Source organism: Chrysemys picta, chromosome 1 (genome assembly GCF_011386835.1).
Source record: "Chrysemys picta bellii isolate R12L10 chromosome 1, ASM1138683v2, whole genome shotgun sequence".
In the NCBI taxonomy this organism is placed as follows: Eukaryota; Metazoa; Chordata; order Testudines; family Emydidae; genus Chrysemys; species Chrysemys picta.
The window spans coordinates 172,187,576-172,210,578 of record NC_088791.1 but is presented as its reverse complement, the minus strand read 5'-3'; the positions used below and the strand labels follow the sequence as shown (position 1 = coordinate 172,210,578).

At 39.3% G+C, this 23,003-nt stretch overlaps 1 protein-coding gene across 20 annotated transcripts in view; it reads left to right on the top strand.

The window, feature by feature from the left end:
- Positions 1-23,003, top strand: part of CADM2 (cell adhesion molecule 2) — a 1,056,973-nt gene that overhangs the window by 722,107 nt on the left and 311,863 nt on the right. For 11 of the 20 annotated variants that reach the window (XR_010594295.1, XM_065575361.1, XM_065575336.1 and 8 more), the window contains one exon: positions 14,953-14,979. The exons of the other annotated variants lie outside the window; for them this stretch is intronic. Coding sequence is in view for 8 of the 11 variants with exons in the window: in XM_065575361.1 (XP_065431433.1) it covers positions 14,953-14,979 (27 nt within the window). In the remaining 3 variants the exon portion in view is untranslated. The remainder of the gene's footprint in view (positions 1-14,952; positions 14,980-23,003) is intronic. 20 annotated transcript variants of the gene reach the window in all.

Sequence of the window (23,003 nt, the reverse complement as noted above, 5' to 3'; positions counted from 1 at the left end):
CTTCCTGAACTTTGCCTTTCCTGACTTTGAGGGTTTGATTTCTCAACCTTGAACATTGTATTAATGCTAGATTATTTTCATGGACTATATTTTGATCACTACTTCCCTGTACAAAAATCACAAAACATTTAAACCATTTTAAAAAGTTAAAAAAAAAAAAAAAGAAAGAAACATATTTTAAAAGACCTGTGGGCAGTAATACTTTGGCCTCAGTTTGTTTGTTGGGTTAGTGTGTGGGTGGTGGGTTCATGGCCTGTGCTATGCGGGAGATCAGACTAGATGATCTTGTGCTCCCTTCTGGCCTTAAACTCTATGGTATCTGACATCCTTTATAACACAGTAATAAAAAGGATTGAAACCCCCATTTCAGTTGTATTTTACTAAGAAAACATGTACCTGCTAGCTCAAAAGTTTATTTACAGGCTCTTCTTTTCTTGCTTAGTAACAAACAGTTTGCCTGGCTACAGTACATAGCTTTAGATACTTCATGTAACCTTTTAAAAATTAAATTAAATCTTTGAACTCCTGACAGTATATTAAGTCCTGTGTTTCTGTTTACTTCTTTACTTTACATACAAGGACCTTCCTATAGTTTATTATTCCCCAAGAGGCAGTGCATTGTTAGTGTGCTGTGTAAAAATTCCAGACAAGTGCTGAGCCTATTCTAACAAAATATAGTCCTTATTTATTATGTGTCAAATTACTGTTCTGAGAGTAGACCTTTTAGGCTGCATTCAGCCTTTAATTTGACTGAATTTAAATAGCATAAAATGCCTTTTAGTTGGGCCTTGGCTGGCATATTATATATCTCATTTCAATGAAAAACATTCACATGCAAATACGGTTTGTTTGGAGTGAGTACAAATGCCACTATCATGACTGATGAAGGCTTTTGATCACAGCTCTACAAACTGAAACCTTAAAAAGGAAGAGGCTATTTGGACTGGCATCTGCAATCCCATGAATTATTTAGTTCACATTATTCATACATCGCTTTGAAGAGGAGGTTTAGGAGGTTTTAAGAGGAGTAGTCATAGTTGTGTTGCCAGTTTCTATTTATGCTGTAAGTGACTGACTGCATATGAAAACTTCTTCTAAGCTGGAAGGGCTGTGTTGAATATAAAATAAGTTACACACATGTACTTCCCAAAAATTGACTTATCCTTGTAAAGTTTTTTGTTTTGTTTTGTTTCCTACAAAAGGAATGGGACTGCATATTTATGCACTCTACATACTCACACACAAAAAGATTGGCATGACAAGAGTATGTCCGTCTATAATTTGGTCTACTACACAGATAGCAAATACGGGCCTGGTTAAATACCACAGAGCACATGTTCTCAGCTGGAATTTATTCTGCTCTTCATTCACTGAACTACAAATGTCTTTTGGCTGCAGTCCCACAGCAAAACCAAAAGAGCTGCTCCAGCATCCCCTTGCATTCTTTTATAACCTTTCATCACACTTCCTTACAAACAAAGAGATGACATTTCAAAATGATTCCTGTATCTAAAGCACTGAGTGAAGTGAAATATTGTCTAGTAATATGGCAATTGTATGTTCCATTTAGCATATCCATTTAGCTTAGTTTACTTGTAATAATTTTCACGTTTAGAAGAATGGGGCAGTGCTGCATCTTGTTATAGTTGCCAAGAAACAAGTTAGACGCGTCAATAGTAATTTGCTCATCTGAGTTTTTTAAACAATTCTTTTGGATTTATTTTTTTTAGTGAATGAATAATTTCAGTTTGCACTGTTGTTTATACTATGTACACAATTTGGAGTAATAACTCATTTTGTGATTTTGGAAAACTGCAAGGGCTACAAATGCAACATCTTTAGAGTCACAACTATTGTTGAGGATTATTTTGTGGTGTTAGTATGTAGAGTATACATAGTAACTGGCTTTTATCTTCAGAAGAGAGGCAAAATATTACCCTTAAAATAAAAACTTAAAGGGATTAAGCAATTAGTGTAAATTTTCTATACCAAGTGTAATATTGTTTTTTTTCTTTAAAAGATCACTATTTTTATACTTTCCTAGGATTTTACATATATGAGAAAATCTACTCAGATTTCTCAAAGTAGGGTTGCCAATTTTAGTTGGATGTATTCCTGGAGGTTTCATCACATGACATAATCTTTAATTAAAGATTAATCTTTAATTCCTGGAGATTCCAGGACAATCCTGGAGGGTTGGCAACTTTATCTCAAAATGAACTTCCATTTTGTTTTGTTTTTTAAAACAAGTTGTATCTGACAATAACTATTAAGCTCTTGCCTAATTCCATGCACTACTGGCTCAAATATAGCAATGTACTTGCTACTTTTCAGGCAACAATGCATACTAATTTTAGTTATGTGAATGCTTCCACCAGTGAGAAGGGAAAGTGAAAGGAATATAAAAAACAACAATCAGACATTGAGAGTCAGAGGCATGGATTGTGGGGAGGGAGGGAGAAGGGATGGGGTGAAGGGAGTTGGGGGAGAAAGAGAGAGAGTTCATGCGTGCACACACCTTCTTGCTTTATTTTAAAGACTGAATTTTCCAGAAAAAAAATTGCATAAATGGACCTGAAGAGTATAGTATTGATATAGTATAGATAGGTGCAGGGAGTCGACAGAGTCATGTCTGGTCTTAATAGAAGTAAGTCATTTAATAGTAATCAACTGTAAATGACAATTGCCAGCACTCTACTATTGTCTTAGGTGCTCTGAAATATGGTCTATTGTCTTACATAGTAGAAAGACAATTGAAACTATTGTATAGTCTTAAATTGTCTATTGCTTTCAATACCATATCTTCTCTCAGTGTTAGAAGCACTTTTTAATTTTGAAAAGCTTAACAAGGGCTACCTATAAATTTTAGGGGATGACAGGAATGTGACACTCCCAGCTTTCTATAACAGTGATTGTGCCTCTTATTCAGCTTGTTCTCTAGTAATAAACTCTGCTTCTTTCTTCTCTGGATCTTCATATTTTTCTTTCATTTTGCTTCACTCTTTCCCTTTCCGTCTACCTCTTCCCTCTCTTTCTTCTCACTGAAGCGTGGCATTTTTTCCTTCTTCATTCTAGACCAGGGGTAGGCAACCTATGGCACATGTGCCGAAGGCGGCATGCGAGCTGATTTTCAGTGGAACTCACGCTGCCCAGGTCCTGGCCACCGGTCCGGGGGGCTCTGCATTTTCATTTAATTTTAAATGAAGCTTCTTTAATATTTTAAAAACCTTATTTACGTTACATACAACTATAGTTTAGTTATATATTATAGACTTATAGAAAGAGACCTTCTAAAAACGTTAAAATGTATTACTGGCACCGGAAACCTTAAATTAGACTGAATAATTTCCAATGGGGGTGGCGGGAAGCGGCGCGGGTGAGCGACGTGCTGGCCATGGCTTCTTGCCGCCCCCATTGGCCCGGGACAGCGAACTGTGGCCAGTGGGGGCCGCGATCGGCCGAACTTGCCGCGTCAGCAGGTAAATAAAACTGCCCCAGCCCGCCAGGGTGCTTACCCTGGCGAGCCGTGTGCCAAAAGTTGCCGACCCCTCGTGTATACTGACAGAAGGAGTTTTTCTGTTGGTATAGGAACATCACTTCCCCGAACAACCTTAGCTACATTGACATGCCCTCTTCCGTCGGCATAGCTGCATCTTCCTGGGGATTTTGTTGACATAGCTATATTGGTCAGGGGTGTGGGTTTTTTCCATGGCCCCAACTGATGTAGCTTTGCCAACAGAACTTTTAAATGTAGAACAAGCCCCAGCAGTGACACAGACAGATAGCGGTAATGACAAATATAGTAAAACCTACATTAACTCATTAGGTGTGTCCTTAAGTATTAAGGACCATAATTTTAAAGGTATTTAGGTGCCTAATTCCAAATGGCACTTTAATAATCTGGTTTGGGTGTCTCCCACAAATAGCTGCAGTACAGCGAAAATGTAAATAAGTGAGCTATGATTTTAATGTTCAGAACAAAGGAAATTGTGGCTCTGCTAAATATTAATATAACAACATTCAGGAAAATTGTAGCCTCTTTAAAACTGTTCACTTTCAAATACCCGTTTAACAGTGCTACATGCACACATTTATGATTTTAGTATCTCTTCCTCTTCTATCTAAACAAAACCAAACCCCATTAATGGATATTTTAGAGTTTGAAGAATTCAGTGTGTAATTTGTACTCTTGAGATTCTGCATTCCCTCATTCTATTCCTAGTAAAGAACTAACTGCCTGCACCTCTTAAAATGCCTTTGGATACTAGTCTTCAATCTTGAATTGGTGAATCTTTTGTACAATCTCTAGCTCTGCCTCTTATAATGTAATAGTGGCATAATTTCTCACATAGCCATTAAGCATTCCCAATGTGGATAGAAATCTATAGAGTGAACTAGTAAGGCTGGAAGTACAAACAGGAGATATAATCGTATGTAACATGAAAAAATACAAATTTAATACACATGATTGGTTTAAAAATCTCAATCATTCAATGGGAGCAAATGTCAAAAAGGGTCTAGCATAAGGGTAAAATTCTCCCCTGATCATTGGGTCACTACAAAGTTTATGCACCACTTAAATCCAATTTAAGACATATTTTTAAGGCTTTAATGGCATATGACTTGTGGAAGCTCTCTGCACAAAGGCTAATTTTCATCCTCAGGGCATCAGTAGACGACAAATTGGTTATGAACTTGCAATGCAATATGGCAATACAAAAATCCACGTTTACTCTTTTGAAATGGGGTCCTGTTGTGTAAAGCACATATAAAGATAACTTGTTAGCATGTAAAACTGCTAATAGCAAATCACCATGTTTTAATTATTAGCAAATAATTCTCTGTGTGTGAAAAAGAGAGAAAGCGGGTGATTGGAAGTTGGTATATAATAGTTCTTCGTTCAAACTTTGGGGTGCAATACACAGTGCCTTTACAGTTTTTATTGTAAAAGTGTGTATACAGTTCTGGGACACTCAGTAGTAGAAAAATATTGAGAAAATAGAGTTAATTCAGTAAAGAGCAACAAAACTGACACATGGGCCAGAAGTATTGTCTTACAGGAAAGATAAAATGGATGGATCAGATATGCCAAACCCGTGAAAAACACGCAGAAATTGGACTTGTTTCTGGCTTAATTGGCTTGTGAGTTGCTTGTTGGCTAGTTTTTGGCTTATAGCTTGTTTGGCTTGTAGCTTGTTGCTTCCTATTTTTTTTTTATCGGCTCCTGGCAAGCAGGGGCAACGGGGGCAGGGAGTAGCAGGGGCAAGGGGCAAACAAGGGAAAGGGAGGGAGAAAGTCAGGGGTGCACAACGGGCCCACCACAGTCCCAGACTGCATGCCGGGGGGAACTAGTCACATCAAGTGTTGGGGTTCTTAGTGACTGGCTTGTTTTGGCCTTGTTTTGAAATGGGATTAGCTTGATTTTTGGCTTATTGTGAAAGCCGGGGTGCTTATTTACCACGTGAAAGTTGGCGACTGTGGCATGGATGACACAGTGTATAATAAATATAAAGTAATATTTTTATTATGGTTTTAAAGTAGATCAATATCTTTAGATATTTGAGGGACACTTGGTTAAATTAGATTTCATATAGAAGATGAGCATCTGCAGTAATTGTTCAAAAAATATTTTTGAACATGATCAGCTATTTCATATTGTTTCAAGTGTCTCTATAAAGAGGCACAAACAGGCCTTGAAAATATACTTCATAGAATAATTTATCATTGCATAAATACAGTATATATATATGTGTGTGTGTGTGTATATATATATAGTCTATATAATAGTCTAATAATTGAAGATATATATATATATATACACACACACACACCTTCAATTATTAGACTATTATAACATCTGTAAATTATACAACAGACCTCAATGGCTCCAAAGGGGCTATTACATTCCATCAGATTTAAAACCCACACTTTAAAAGGTCCTAGAGGAGCAATTATAATGTATCAGGGTCAAGACTGGGATAAAAGCTTTCCATATATTTCTTGACAAAATAGACAGTAATTTGTTGGGAGAATTTTTAAAGATCATTTTAAATGACTATTGAGATGTAAAGGAAATTTACAATTCTCAAACATAAACTTTAATTGAAAAAGAGGTAAATCTGAAAGTATGTCTCAGTGGAGCTCCGCTAAAAGCCCAGAATTACACTTCTTAAAATACTAATAATTCTAAACCTTTTGTTTAAATAAATAAAATGAACATTTAAGAGATCCATCCACTTCCCCGTCACTGTCGTCCTGCATTACTCACTATTAATTATCAACCTTAACTTTGGCTCCAATTTGTTTTTATGTGTTTTTGCTAAATTCATCTAAATGTACCCATCCCCATCCCTTCTCCAATTGTTGGTTAGCTAATATAAATACAGATGCTCTGTGCTGAACTATGTATACACACTTTTTGCATGAAGGAAAATATTTATAGGGCACAAGATGTGCTGAAATTATATTAAAGATCTTCAGATGCTTAAAAGATCTGCAAAGATGATTTGAAGGTAGAAATAAGTCCTTAGAACCTGCAGGACATAACCTAACATAATATGGTGGGGTGTTTTAAATTAGTACTTGACAGTATTTCTTTAATGAGTATTTCCAGAATTGTTTGATACCTTGGTTAAATATAAAATTGAAGACCAGAGGCATTTATTTTTGTTTATATTGTATATTACATATGTGCAAGTAATACTTGCTCAATATTTTATAGAAAGCCAGCTGTTACATGGTAATAAATTGCTTGCTTGCAATTTGTATTGCCCGTAGAAGTGTGTCTAGTTGCATTATAACACACATAATAGTAGTATTGTAAGACAGGCAAATCACGTTATCTAGATTCCTTTTACAGGAGCCTTTAGGGTATGATTATATTCATCTTCAAGTCTCACCACACAGTAATATACTGTGTAATGTATTTCAGACTTCAAAATCTCCTCAACTAATTTGTTATCATCTCCAGCTGGTATCCTGCACTCTAGCAAGGTTTATGCTCCAAGATGATACTGCTGATCTCTTCCATGCTAGTTATGATGAATATTCAGGACAAAATTACTATATTTATAGCATGCTTCTCAGACTGACTATGGAGCTGAATATTCTTCAGTATCCTACAGTTACTAATTTACCACGTAACCAGAAGAGTCAATGCATATGATAAACTAGTGACATATTTTTTTTTAAAAAAAATTGTCATTCAGCATGACATGTGTGAAAGATGTTTATAATTATTATAACTTTCTTGTCCCTGTCATTGTACTAGATCATTAATTAATACTTTTAAAACATATTTTACATGACATTGATTGAAAAAGAGATGCTTTAAATCCACTAAACTGATGTCTCATTACATGAAGTTGCAGCATTGAGAAATAATGTTGGAAATGCTGCTCTTTCTGCATATTTCTTTTCATAGCTTTACCTAATAAAATATACCCTCAAAAAGCCACCAGTATAAGTAAAATCTAAACAGTAACATACCTTTTAAAAGTAACTTTGTTAAACATTGTTACCACATAGCATAGCATATTAGGGTGGGGGTGAACTAGCTGATTTTATATGGCATATTTTCTAATCCCTTAATCATTCTCTTGTATCTTTTCTGAATTGGCTCCAATTCCATAAGGTTTTTACACAATTCATCATAAATTGGTAACCCAACTGTCATTGCTAAGTATGGCTGTGATGGGTCCTCTGCCCCACCCCTCTTCCTGGGCCCGCTAGCTGTCCCAATAAAGTGCAGAGAGACCTCCGGTTATGCAGCACCCGTGGCTTTATTTACACACACAGTTCTCCCACCACCAGCGTTGAGCTCTATACAAGGCAGGGCTGGCTCCAGGCACCAGCGCAGCAAGCAGGTGCTTGGGGCGGCCATCAGAAAGGGGCAGCACATCCGGCTCTTCCGCGGCAAGTCCCTCAGTCCCTCTCGGAGGGAAGGACCTGCCGCCGAATTGCTACCGAAGAATGATGAAGCGGCGGCAGTAGAGGTGCCGCTGATCGCGGCTTTTTTTTTTTTTTCCGCTTGGGGCGGCAAAAACGTTAGTTCCCTCTTTCCCTCTGCAGTCAGCCCACAGCTAGCAGATTGACCTTTCCCTGACTGGTTTTTCTTCTGGTTCCCAGCCCTTATAACTGCTGGCTTGTCAGGCCTGCAGATGGAGCCAATCCCCACGCCAGGCATCAGGTCTGTTTCACCAGCCCCAATCTATTTCTCTTGATTGGAGCTGGCTGAGCAGGGGTAATTAGGTGCTTTTGCACCAGCACCCTGCTACAATGGCCCAGATCCTAAGCCCATTGAACCTGATTGGTATCTGTCTAGTTATTTCAGTGGGCTTTGGATCAGACTGTATATATTCAATAGCACCTATTAGCAAGAATCATATTATTTTCCATATATAATAATTTATGCATCAGAGTGGGCAATAAAATATTGTTCCTAGCACACAGAGACTGATGCATAGCCATTGTCTGCAACTGCTGCTAGCATTCCCCCTCCCCCCCGGATTGGCTTAAAGAGAATACAAAAAAACCCTTCTGAGAAAATGAGTCAGAATGGTTTGTGCTAGCCCTCCTGGTCTCATAGGCTAAGCTCACCCAATTAGAGAATCAGAATTTATACCATATTATTTATGTGACTAGTCACAACCAATCAATCCACTTCAATTAAAAAAAAAACAGTTAAGACCAGTACTTAAGACATTTATTTTTCAGTCAACCTAATAGGCAAGAGATCATTCACAGGAAATTTCACTGGAAAAAAAAATCAAATTTGTAGAAAAATTGTCTCCACTTTCTATATATTTTTGTGAACATGAAAACTGGCCATTTGTGTCTAAATATTTTTCTTAGCAATAGTTCATCTAGCTCTAGTTATAGTCAGTGTATCTGAGTTGATGTAAACGTGAAAATCAAGTGGAAGCAATGTTTTTATAAGCCAGTAAAGGGCTCAAATGTGAAGATCTTTCATGTTTGTGGTTTCCATTGAAGTTAATAGTAATTCCATATTTGGAGTCTTAGGCACAAGGGTCTTTTTGATGGGCTATGAATGTGAGGAAATTCCTGGAAAGGGCAAACATATTGTGTCTATTGATTATGTGACTGGCTTTCATGTTCCTTCTGTTTTTGAAAATATGGCGCTGTCATGTTATAGTAGTAGTGTACTGAGGAACTTATTTAGCTGCATAAATAACATATATGATATAAAGTTGAGATGAAACCAAAGACACTTTCTTGACCTGAAGGCCTTTCTCAAGAACCTAAACATACATGGCTTTGCTGTCTCTTCACTTTCACCAGAAAAACATTAGGTAAGCTAGACAGCAGATGGAAATGTATCTTCTCCCCATTTATTTTTATTGAGTTATTGAAATAATTACAAGTACACAGGCTTTCAAAAAACAAAATCCAAAACTGAATAAAAGAGAAGGAAAAAAATCTATATAAAATCCTTCTAAAAAATGTCCATAAAAATGAACACCATCAAGACAGCTGAGTGTGGGCAAAATATTGAGTATTTTGTAACTATCATTTTTCAAAGAATGTAATTTAGAAATGTTGGCATACAAAAGCAAAAACTCAGAAAGATATATCATAAAAAAATAAAACACACAATGTATTATTGAATCCAGTTTTCACCTACAGGAAATAAATTCTGTTATTTATTTTTTTTAATAAGTTGTTATTAATTTATTTAAGCTGAGATAAGGGGAGAAATATTTTGCCATTATCATAGCAAAAAATACATTTTTAATTTAGCAGAGTTTTGTGGAATTTGTAATCTGGTGATTCTCCCACTCCTGAATTGGGCCATACTCTATAACATAGCATATATTCAATCATTCTTAGATCACAGGTTCAGCTAGGTTTGGGCACCTGCTTTTCTTCCCTTTAGGAGCTTGTGTCCAGTTTGTTACAGTGACCCAAAATAGCCTTCTTAAAATAAAGTATTGTTTAATGTTAATGGTAGGATCAAAACATAAGAGAAGACAACAAAAGTTCTACATGCATGTCTGTCGTACCCACTCTTTCCTTGGCAGGCCTATTTTACTCCAGACCCAAACTTCTTGTAGGTTTGTCTCTGCTTCTTCTTCTTAACTTTCTCTTCCCTGGGCCTTGGGAGCCTCTTTAAAACCAGCCAAAGGTCTTTGTTCTCACTTCTAAGGGCCTGGACCTGCTGTCCAAAACCAGTTTTATGAGTTCCCTCAGTGTTTTGCAACAACCTTCCCCCAAAGTGTTTGTTGAGGGATGTATTACCTCAAGTCATAGTCTTGCTTTCACGTTTGTTTCCCAGCAGCTCTGTTGATTTAGTCCAAGATAGTCATACAGTAAATATCCCAATAACCAGGTCAAGATATAGTATTCATAAATTATTGCAGGCACCAAATCCATCACAGAGAAGAGAGTACCTGTGCTGCAGCTAATAAGTTTTATTGTCAATTATTTACTTTAAAATATCATGAAATATTGAAATTTAATTTTCTTAAACTGTCTTAGCATTTCCAGACTTACTCACTGAGCTAATCTTTGTGGTGAAAATGACAATGGCCCCCATCCTACAATCACATACAGAAATGAGCAACTTGACATACAGCTGAGTTTGCAGGATTGAGGCATATAATAGTTCTAGTTACATTAGAAGCATATGGCAAAAGAGAGACATTGTTAAAAAGTGGATGGTTCACTCTCAGTATGTTTAAAGAAGGCTGTGCTGAAACTAATGAAAGTAAAATAAAAAAAATTGGCAAACCATCAATAGATTCAACAATATCCGAATATTTGTACATTTAATAATGTTTCCCATAAATTCTATTTTATGATGAGCAAGTATGTTCACTTTCATAAATACTCCTGTTAGTGCTATCCTTCTCTATAGAGAAATCCTTAATCTTATCATCCATCTCATCACCTTTTCCTACCTGGCTAATAATGCTATTCTGAATTTACAATCCTATTGGAAATAGTTTAATTTTGAACCAACTGTCAAATGTAGTTTGAAGTGTTTCCATTGCAGAGGAAATGGTCTCCAGATAGATGCAAGGACAGGAATGAGTTGAATAACTGGAACTGGATTTCTGTTCTGCTAATTTAACTGCTTCTAACAGAGATACAGCTAAAGGAGATCATGCAGGTGACTGAGGGAGAAAATGTCTAATCCCCAAAATATTATACCCACTTATTATTTATATTGTATTTGTATGACAGGGTTGCCCACTGACATCAGGAACCTGTTGCACTAGGTGTTATACATTCAGGGGTGAAAGTAAAGCCGAAGACTTACCAGTATGGGGACCAGCTCCGGCTCCCGGAAGGGGCGGGGCTTCAGGTGGAAGGGGCAGAGCTGGAGGGGTCAGCGTCCCCCAGCCAGCCCTTCCACACTGCCTGGCCCGTGCCACCCAGGGCTCCAGCAACAATTTAAAGGGCCAGGGGCTCTGGCTGCTGCTGTGGTAGTGGCAGCGGTGTCCGGAGCCCTGGGGCCTTTTAAATTGCTGGCCCTGGGGCAGCTGCTCCTTCCACCCTCCCCACCTCTCCCCATTGGCGGCCTGCCGGTAGGGACCCAGCAGAGCCACCAATGGGGGCACAAAAGGGGCAGTGACATTAAAGCACTGCCGTGGCAGCACTTTAAAGTCAGCTGGGTACTGGCCGGTACTGGCGGACACTTTTTACCGGTAGGCCGTACTGGCCCGTACCGGCTTACTTTCACCCCTGTGTACATTCAATACTAAGAGATCATCCTTTCCTCAAAGAGCTTACAAACTAAGGCTTGGTCTACACTACCCCCCTAATTTGAACTAAGGTACGCAACTTCAGCTACGTGAATAACGTAGCTGAAGTCGAAGTACCTTAGTTCGAACTTACCTTGGTCCACACTCGGCAGGCAGGCTCCCCCGTCGACTCCGCGGTACTCCTCTCGCCGAGCTGGAGTACCGCAGTCGACGGCGAGCACTTCGATTTCCAGCCGTCGAACTAGCGGGTAGGTGTAGCCAAGGCCTAAATAAATCAGACAGGCAAAGGGAGGAAAGGTGCAAGAAAGGGAGTGTTGAGAGCTGAGGCACAGAGAGAGATTAAGTGGCCTACCAAAGGTTACATAGGGCATCTTGTGATGCAGCCAGAAACCGAATGCAGATATTTTGGGTGAAATATTGGCACTAGTGAAGTAAATGGGAGTTTTACCATTGATTTCAGTGGGGTCAGAATTTCACTCTCTGAGCTCCCATCTTGTGCTTTAATCACAAGACCATCCCTCCTTTTTCAGTTTGCAATTTTGATAATATAAATGTTGGCAAATTCCTCTTTGATTTCCTTCCTCCTGTTTGGTGAAATGATACTGAAAAGAGGAGAATAAAAAATATCAAGACATTTTAGGAGATGAGGGGGAAAAATAGCTCCTTTAAATCAAAAGTTCTTCTCTGTAATGCGCCTCACTGCAGGAAATTCAGAGAGAATAATAAGGGAAAAATAGATATTAAAAAAGGAAAGTATTTTCCCACCTAAACAAAAGAAAACATTCATATAAGTGACAACAGAGGAAAAATAATTCTGTCCCTGCCAAGCATCAGGTGGTGGGTGAAACATTGATGAAAAGAGCCCCAGCTGGTTCCATGCAGTAGACAGAAATATATTTGTAAAGACAACTTTCAGCTAATTTGGCTGTTGTGTGGTGTGAACTTTACCAATTGACTTGTAACTGGACCATTCTGTCAATGGGAAAAAAACCTTACAAGTATTGAACATGACATTTGTAAGAACATTACTGTCATCTAGGCCACTTGTATTGAATATGCAGAAAATTATAATTGGGCTAACAAGCCTGGTAGTTTGGCCTACTTCCAATTATACTGTACAGCCTCACTCATGCATATCTTTTATTTACTAGTGTACTGTAGATACAAATTCTTCAGGTCTCATGTCCCACTCAGGATTTTCAAAACCATTAAATATTGTGGATCGTTAAAAGATAGGGAACCACAAACACTTTGTGACTGAGTTAATATAGTTACAGTCTTGAATTAGGATGGATCCGGCTCACTGTTAGATTGTTCTCTACCCCCCATCCCTAACACTTACGTGCCTGACCAAAGGAGGGCTGCTGGAATGGCTCTGGATGTGGGAAGAAAGGAAGGGCTGCTTGAAACTCCCACTTGTGAACAAGTGAAAGTGGAAGGTGCAGAAAGTGTGTGCAGGGGTTGATGATCCTTGGTTCTTCTATCTTGGTTCTTCCTTTCCCCATACCTGCTGGGAAGAGTAGGTGGCTAGGTGCATGGTGGGAGTAAGAGGCACCCCAAAAAGGGGTGAAGTAATTCTTTCCCTCCCCCAAGCCAGGGGGTATCAGAGGAGGAATTGTGAGTTTCTGAGACACAATTCCTCCACAAAGTTCTTCATGGAGCAGTGCAGTGTCACAGTGCGCCCTATGCTTTGGGCTGAGTCTAAAGGCACAATCTTGCCCATAGTATCTTAGTGCAATCTACATTTGACAAGAGTGACTCAGGTTAAATTTCAGTCTCTGGTTATTAATACTTCTATATTATGTATTGCACTAGTAGGCATATAGCCTGGATAATGGAAGATAGTTCTCATGATGATCTTTAGAAAATTTATGGGAGGGAAGGCAAATGTGGAAATACACGTCATGTGTTTCTTCATCTTTATGTCTAGATTGTACACTTACACACCATCCTGAGTATGGAGTGTGTGTAGTTGTCCCACTCCAGGGGAGCACTGCTGTCATTGTGCCTCAGAGACACCTATCTGAGGCACAATTTCTCTAGAGCTCCTCTTGTTCACTCAGTGCGAGTCCTTGACAAGATACAGCATGCTTCTGCTCCCTTGCACGTCCAACCAGCTTGGATGGCTAGTGCATGGGAAGGAAATGAGCCATGGCTGCACCTACTCCTGTCCCTCCTCTCTCTTCCTCCTCACTCCCATTTTCTAATGTGAGAGAGTATTGGCTCTCAGCCCCATCTTTCCCATTTTGTGGCGAGAGCCACAATCCGTGCACAATATATGCAGCCATCTAAGGGAGTGGGAACCTTTTACTCTCCTTCATGGCTGGGCACAGTAGGCTTTGATTCTGCACTACTCCACTTCTGTGGATGCAGGATTAGGCAAGATGACAGCACAGTGAAATCCTATATGTTTAGGTACAAAGTGTTACATAACATAGGTTAGCAACAATTGGATATATATATTCAGAGCTGTCAGATTATTTGGAAATAGGCCTGTAAAACCTTTGGACAAACTTCAGTCTACATATCCTTGCACAAATGTAAGATTTAGCTTATTTTCTTTTCATCATTTAAAAAAAATCCAAATATACAGGAAAATAAAACTCTGAGAAATAGAATCAGAGGGGAACTAATGCCTGCCATGCCATTTATGCAATCCAGCATGGAGCACTCACAGGGAAAACTGTCCTGTAAGACTAATACATTTTTAGAGTTTGGAAATACACCTCTACCCCGATATAACGCTGTCCTCGGGAGCCAAAAAATCTTACTGTATTATAGGTGAAACCGTGTTATATTGAACTTGCTTTGAGCCACTGGAGTGCACAGCCCCGCCCCACCAGAGCGCTGCTTTACCGCATTATATCCAAATTCGTGTTATATCCGGTCACGTTATATCAGGGTAGAGGTGTATGTATAATGTTGAAACTGATATTTATGATTAATGGTAAATGTACTGTACTTCTTGCCATACTTTTCAAAGTTTTTTTTTTTTTTTTTGGTCATATACTAACTAAATTCAAAACACAGGTCATCTCTCTTGACAGAACCATCGGTCAGAAGAAACTATACACGCCTCAAATAAATTGGTCAAATAATGTTAGAAATAGTTTTTGTTAGCTCTGAATCAATATTGATAAAGTTTCTCTGTATTCTTAGTAAGTAGACCCTCTGTCTAATCTATCTTTGTTCTCTTCTCCTTGTGCAATCTTTTCCTTGGTTCCAGCGGCTGCTACCAAGAACAAAGTTAAAGGTGAGTTTCCACTTCTACTCTTTGATTTTCATTGCATGGTTCTGCAGTACACATTATCTCCCTCGACTTATCTTTTTTTTCTTAATTACAATCTGGCAAAGGCATCTATCAGAGTTATGCTCTGATAGATTACCCGTTTGGGCTTCTATAATTGCCTATAAATGCAAAGTGTTTACTACTGGTTATCAGCCATCACTCTGTTCTTATATTATAGGTTGCTAGAGTTGCTATAGTATGACGGGAAACATTTAAAAAAAATAAGTTCGATAAATAAACCATATACCCTGTAATTTGCTCTCTTTCATATGTTTCATAATAGGATAAAGCTATTTGAATTTTTTTCTAATCAAGATATACATAAAAGCTAAAACTTCTTCTATATTCAAAAATGCCTAATAAGCAGGGATGCTCAGAGCCAATAAACCAAATTGTAAACTGTGTTTATGATGGCAATCACTTCAAGCCAGGGAGTGCTGCTGCACCCCCAGCACTCTTAGTCCCAGCTTCTATGCCAATAAGTAGTGTTTAACTATTCTCTATATTTTTTTTATCTCTAGACCTTGTCATAAAATGTCTTAAATATTTGTCAGTAGAGAACATTAATGCCTCTAAAGCATTCCCCTCTTTTTTCTACACTAGTATAAAAAGCTCACAATTCTTTATTTCTGACACCATACCCATGCCCCAGAAACATACTATAATCTTATAGACAGAGAATTATAACTTCATCATAGAATCAGGAGGAATCTGAAGAAAAGGAGTCAGTCTACAAAGAAATAAAACTTAATTATGAACATTTTATCTTCAAAAATTAGCCATGAAAAGAAGATTATAAATTGTTACCTCACTTTCATATATCTGCAGTACTCAGTACTTTACTCCTAGACATAAAGGAATCTCTCTCATTCTGACCACCCTTAGGTGTTGTTGTTGGACCAATCAGTATTTTATTTCTTATTCTAATATTGTAGTGGCATAACCCTTTAGGGTGTGTGCAGTACAGCAGTGGCTTTGCCTCTGTTTTCCTCCTGGTGTTCCACCGATCTACCCAGCCTCTAACATCTTTTGGTTTGAAGTGACTTTGCCTCCAATGAGGTCACATTAAAGTTCCATCCCTTGTGGGGTGCCCAAAATCCAAAGAGAACCCAAATAAATGCAAAATATTCCAACCCTACGGGTGGGTTATTTGCAAACTCTTCACTCTTCTGGGCTATGTAGTATACTAAAACAAATCCTTCCACCCTGCCTGGACTTGTGCAAACCACAGGGGACATCTGCACTGCAGCTGGGAGGTGTAATTCCCATCTCAGGTAAATATACACACACTAGCTCAAAGCTAGTGCTAGAAATAGGTGTGTGGCTGCGGTAAAAAATACAAGATTCCTTAATACCATTAAATATTTTAAAATTAGTAATATATTTATGTATCAGAGGGGTAGCCGTGTTAGTCTGAATCTGTAAAAAGCAACATAGGGTCCTGTGGCACCCTTAAGACCAACAGAAGTAAGTGACTTGCATCTGAAGAAGTGAGGTTCTTACCCACGAAAGCTTATGCTCCCTATACTTCTGTTAGTCTTAAAGGTGCCACAGGACCCTCTGTTGCTTTTTAATATATTTATGTTTCAAGTTGCCCCTACCATTTCTTCTTCTCCCATTTTTTCTCCTCCATTATTTTTAATAATTTTAAAAAGAGATATTATATATGTTAGGCTGCTTTGTAGCAGGTCTGACAGTGTGGGCCCAATTACAGAATCAAGACCTAGAAGTCCTTATTTTATCTGTGTTATACACAGGGATTTTTTTCTGATTATGAATTTCCAAATGTAGTTAAGATTTCTTTAACAATGTGCTTTTCACCCTGAAGATTGCTAAATCTCTGATTTTTTCCTATTTTTAACAGTGATGATTTTAAAGTTTTATCCTTAACATATAGTTCCTTATGTATTTTTTTTTAACTCTGAAGGAACATTGTTGAGTAAAATGTCACTTATGTGCCCAGACTCCAATGTATACCTGCTTTATAGCAAGTATAGTTTAGCTATTTTATTCAAATTCAGTTTTCAGAATGGAGAGAGGTAAATAGTGGTATCCCCCAGGGGTCTGTACTGGAACCAGTCCTATTCAACATATTCATAAATGATCTGGAAAAAGGGGTAAACAATGAAGTGGCAAAATTTGCAGATGATACAAAACTACTCAAAACAGTTAAGTCCAAGGCAGACTGCGAAGAGCTGCAAAACGATCTCTCAAAACTGGGTGACTGGGCAATAAAATGGCAGAAGAAATTCAATGTTGATAAATGCAAAGTAATGCACATTGGAAAACATAATACCAGCTGTACATATAAAATGATGGGGTCTAAATTAGCTGTTACCACTCAAGAAAGAGATCTTGGAGTCATTGTGGATAGTTCTCTAAAAACATTCACTCAATGTTCAGCGGCAGTCAAAAAAAGTGAACAGAATGTTGGGAATCATTAAGAAAGGGATAGATAATAAGACAGAAAATATCATATTGCCACTATATAAATCCATGGTTTGCCCATATCTTCAATATTGTGTGCAGATGTGGTCGATCCATCTCAAAAAAGATATATTGGACTTGGAAAAGGTTCAGAAAAGGGCAAGAAAATGATTAGGGGTATGGAACGGCTGCCATATGAGGAAAGAATAATAAGAGTGGGACTTTTCAGCTTGGAAAAGAGACGACTAAGGGGGGGATATGATAGAGGTCTATAAAATCATGACTGGTGTGGAGAAAGGTAAATAAGGAAGTGTTATTTACTACTTCTCATAACACAAGAACTAGGGGCCACCAAATGAAATTAATAGGCAGCAAGTTTAAAACAAACAAAAGGAAGTATTTTTTCACACAACGCAGTCAACCTGTGGAACTCCTCACCAGAGGATGTTGTGAAGGCCAAGACTATAACAGGGTTCAAAAAAGAACTAGGATAAATCCATCAATGGCTATTAACCAGGATAGGCATGGATGATGTTTCTAACCTCTGTTTGCCAGAAGCTGGGAATGGGTAACAAGAAATGGATCATTTGATGATTAGCTGTTCTGTTCATTCCCTCTGGAGCACCTGGCTTTGTCCACTGTCAGAAGACTGGATAGTGGGCTAGATGGACCTTTGGTCTGACCCAGTATCACTGTTCTTATGTTCTTATAAATTAAACAGTTTAAGCTTGCTGATCTTATCACTATACATCACTCAAATATGAAAACTTAGCATAGGTATTTAGGCTTTACATAGGAATTAAAAGATAAAGGATAGGACTCAGAGATTTATGTTGAGATAGGCCAGATTTAAAAGAGAACGAAGAACTCTGATATATTCCATATTTGACAAATCCAAGTATTACATAAGTATTATTAATTGAATGTTTTTAGATGTAAATACAAAAATAAATAAATAAAGCTAATTCAAGTAGAATCTGACTTAGTTGGCTGATGGCCCTTTGTTGCAGTATTACAATAGTGAAACCATTAGTTAAGCTGCAGATCAACTTGTTTCTACTCATGCATGACTTTTAAAAAAAGATTCCTTTTTGGCTGAAACTTTGCATGCATTCGTAAACTTGGGGGAATCACGGTACATAATCTCTGACTGAAAATGTGCTTTTGTGTGTGCATAATATGAAATTTCCTAGTGTCAGTAGTGACAGTATGGAGTAATGTTAAACTATTGCACAACTTCATAATGAATAAGCAAGCGAACAAGAACACACACATAGACACAAACCACTGGTATCCATAAAGAAATACTCCAACAACCAACATTTGCCCCACGTATGTATGCACTGCCAGTCTTGGACTTTCATGCATGAACACATGAAGAGAACCAAATGCATACACAAGCTCCACTCATCTAGGAACATTGACACACCTTTCTCACTCACAGAAATACACACACACTAAATAGATACACTGCAACCATCTTATAGTAAAGTGATTTTAACATTGTAACAAGCGCAAATCTTTTATAGGTTTGGCTGTTCATTCTCCTCAATCTCCTCTTGCTCACCTCCCCAGTGGCTGCAGGGAAGTCACTGGTTTTTCTTTTCTTCACTGCCCATAACGTTGAAGCAGAGGCACCAAATAGCTTCAGGAAGTTGACCACCACACTGATCCTATGGTCCAATATGGTTCACTATAGCTCTAGAAAGAAATAACTTTCTGTGGTGCCAGGACTGAAGCAGGTGGCCTCTCACTGCTTCTTCTTATTGCTGTATCTGAGTAGTGAAGAAGGTTGAATTTCTAATCCCCTTGAAGTGCCACACTCAGTTGTCAGGTAGTTGTCTAATACTGCATTTGAAATTGTAACTCACTAACCATTGAAGGAACACTTCACTTCAGGAGGAGTTTCTCTGCTGATATGAATCTCAGCAGATCCCCACTAATCTCAACAGATGCCCATTTTTGGTGTCTGTGCCCCTACTTGTGGGCATGGTGGCAATTCTCAAAGTTCTGTACTTTCAATTCCAGCCCAGGGCATCTCACCCTTGTCCCCCTCTGAATTGTAGGAACCCCACAGTGGTGCTGTAGTGAGCTTCTACCTCAGAATTTTGAGGAATGAGTTCTTATGGAACCACTCTCTAGCACAGGGCTCGGCAACGTTCGGCACGCGGCTCGCCAGGGTAAGCACCCTGGCGGGCTGGGCCAGTTTTATTTACCTGCTGACGCGGCAGGTTCGGCCGATCGCGGCCCCCACTGGCCGCGGTTCGCCGTCCTGGACCAATGGGGGCGGCGAGAAGCGGCGCGGGCGAGCGATGTGCTTACGTTGCCCAAAAACGTTGCCGACCCCTGCTCTAGCATCTTCAGAGAAACTATATCCTGGAACTCCTTGCCACTTTTTTGGCTTGTTATGCTGTCAGTCTACTGCAATTTTTGCCACCCAAAGAAAGGAGGAACCCACAGTTATGTGACTGACTCCAAGCAGACTGTTGGTGCCTTTGGCCTTGGCTACATCCCCAGATTTCAAGTCCACTTATGCCTATTCTTTTCTTGAAATGTTCTCTCAGACTTTGTTCAGCACCATGTGTGTTAGCTGATGTACCAGGATTGTTGATGCCTGCAGCTCTCCCTGCTTTGGTGAGTCTTGGTTCCCTCCTTGTTTGCTCATAGAGAGTTTCATAGTTTTATCTCCTATTTTCCCTGGTATTTTCTAGTATCTAGAAGAAACTGCCAAGCAGCTTGAAGGAGATTGGTTCTTGGCCCTGCGCTATTTAACATTATCAATGACTTGGAAGAAAACATAAAATCATCACAGATAATATTTGCAGATGACACAAATTGGTGGAGTGATAAATAGTGAAGGTCACTGATACAGAGCATTCTGGATCTCTTGGTAAGCTGGGTGCAAGCAAAACAATATGCGTTTTAATATGCCCAAAGGTAAAGTCATACATCTAAGAAGAAAGAATGTTGGCCATGCTTACAGGCTCAGGGACTCTATCCTGGGAAGCAGTGACTCTCAAAAATATTTGGGGATTGTTGAGGATAATCAGCTGAATTTGAGCTCTGTGTGTGACACTCTGGCCAAAAGAGCTAATGTGATCCTTGGATGCATAAACGGGAATCTCAAGTATAGAGGTTATGCTCTGTATTTGGCACTGTTGCAACTGCTGCTAGACTATCATGTTCAGTTCTGGTGTCCACAATTCAAAAGGATGTTGATAAATTGGAAAGGGTTCAGAGAAGAACCACGAAAATTATTCAAGGATTAGAAAACATGCTTTGTTGTGAAAGACTCAAGGTTCAATCTATTTATCTTAACAAAGAGAAGATAATGGGGTGACTTGATTCCAGTCTATAAATACCTGCGTAGGGGAAAAAATTGAGAATGGGCTCTTCAGTCTAGTAGAGAAAGGTGTAACACAGGGATCGGCAATCTTTGGCATGCGGCCCATCAGGGAAATCCACTGGTGGGCCGGGATGGTTTGTTTACCTGCAGCATCCACAGGTTTGGCTGATCGCAGCTCCCACTGGCCGCAGTGTACCGTTCCAGCCAATGGGGCTGCGGGAAGCGGCGGCCAACACATGCCTTGGCCCGCGCCACTTCCCGCAGCCCCCATTGGCCTGGAACAGCAAACTGCGGCCAGTGGGATCTGCAATTGGTCGAATCTGTGGACGCTGCAGGTAAACAAACTGTCCTGGCCCGCCAGCAGATTTCCCTGACAAGCAGTGTGCCAAAGGTTGCCGATCCCTGGTGTAACATGATCCAGTAGCTGGAAGTTGAAGCTAGACAAATTCAGACTGGAAATAAGGCATACATTTTTAATGGTGAGAGTAATTAACCACTGAAACAATTTACCAAGAATCATGGTGAATTTTCTATCACTGGCAATATTTAAATCGAGATTGGGTATTTTTCTATAAAATATGCTGTCAGAATTATTTTGGGGAAGTTCTATGGCCTGTGTTATACAGGAGGTGAGACTAGATGATCACAACAGTCCCTTCTGGCCTTGGAGTTTATGATTCTATGAAACTCCAGATGAGGTAAAAACATGTCTTTGATATACAAGGATGACTCATTCTTGCAGTGCCTTTGGGCAGTTTGACTGCTTCAGGGGTGACAGCTGCTCACAGATATTGCCACAATCATCCAGGTTCTGGATACAGTATATTAAATGTCTCTTGGCCTCCAACACTTCCAGGAAGCCTGGTCCAGAATGCTTGAAAGATTCAGTTTCGAGAGCCAAGCTGGGCATCCAAACTGGGCACTGCAGCTTTGAATTGGTGCTGACCATGATGAAGCGGGCTTGCTGGGACAGACCGTAAAAACACACCTCAAAATCTTTGGGGAGCCAATCTAGACATGATTTAGGGCCACCAAACTGTGTAGAGGCTTCACCTTCAGTTTCTTGATGCACCACTCCAGAGTTGTTTAACAGATTCCTCACAGGAGGTGTTTCCTCTGTGCCAAAGCACCAAGCTGATTTCTTCCTTAAAAGGGCTCACTTTACTCTGTACAGAATACTATCACTTCCTTCAGCTTCCGGCAACAACCAATCAAGTTATCCAAAGCCAGCAATGATGAACCAGTTTCAGACAGGAGATAGTATTGGTAAGCCTGGTGTCTTTCTTCAACCAAATGAGTCAGCTCAGAAATTGAGGTTTGTGTCCCATGAGTCAACTTTCCTGGTGTAGTAGCAGACAATCTTCATTGGCAGAGCCTGCACCAGTGACTTTGATGCTGTATACTTGCTGTAACAACCTTGACACTGTAGCCATTCAGAATCTACACAGCAGCTCCTGACATCTATATTGGCAGATGGGAATGGACTAGATGAATATAACAGGGACTATTTCTGAGATAACGAGGACTCTTATAAGACCAAGTATTTTTATGGGATGAGAAAGGTGACAAATTCTCCAGGAAGACCTCGCATGTTTATAGTTTATTGAAAAGGATGCCAAAGATCTTCCACTTTATTTTGGAGGATACTGAGAATATACATTTCTAAAGCATCCAGGGAAGGTGCATTCTGCAGATAGTTGGCAGTGCCTGACAGTCATATTCTGAAATTGTTGCCACAGGAAGAGTGGCAACAGCTGCATATTACCCAATCTATAGTAAAACTGGTAGACAATCATCTATCTCCCCCACCACAACACACTTCCCCCTTCATCAGTTTGAACTGATGATAAAGTTCTGCTTTTTTATTGATTCTGCCCGTAATCAAAATATCATGAGCCCATCCCATCTGCACCACTTAGTAAGCTCATTCTATGTCTGAAGAATGTATACTGCTCTCTCTCTTTCTCTCTCTCTCTCTCCATGGGTACTGCAAAGGTTGCACTTCAGTGGGGTCCTAGAGGAGCTTCCACTGTGGAACTGCTCTTTCTGTGGGCTATGGCTTAAAGCTACATTCGAACCATATGTGTTGTTCATTTTAGTTCATTTCCAGCACTGGTTTAATGCTATAATACCAATGATCTGTAACCTAGTGGGCAGCCGGCACATTTTGTGAAAAATCTTAGTATTGCTTTGCCATGCTTATGGGGTCCAAACA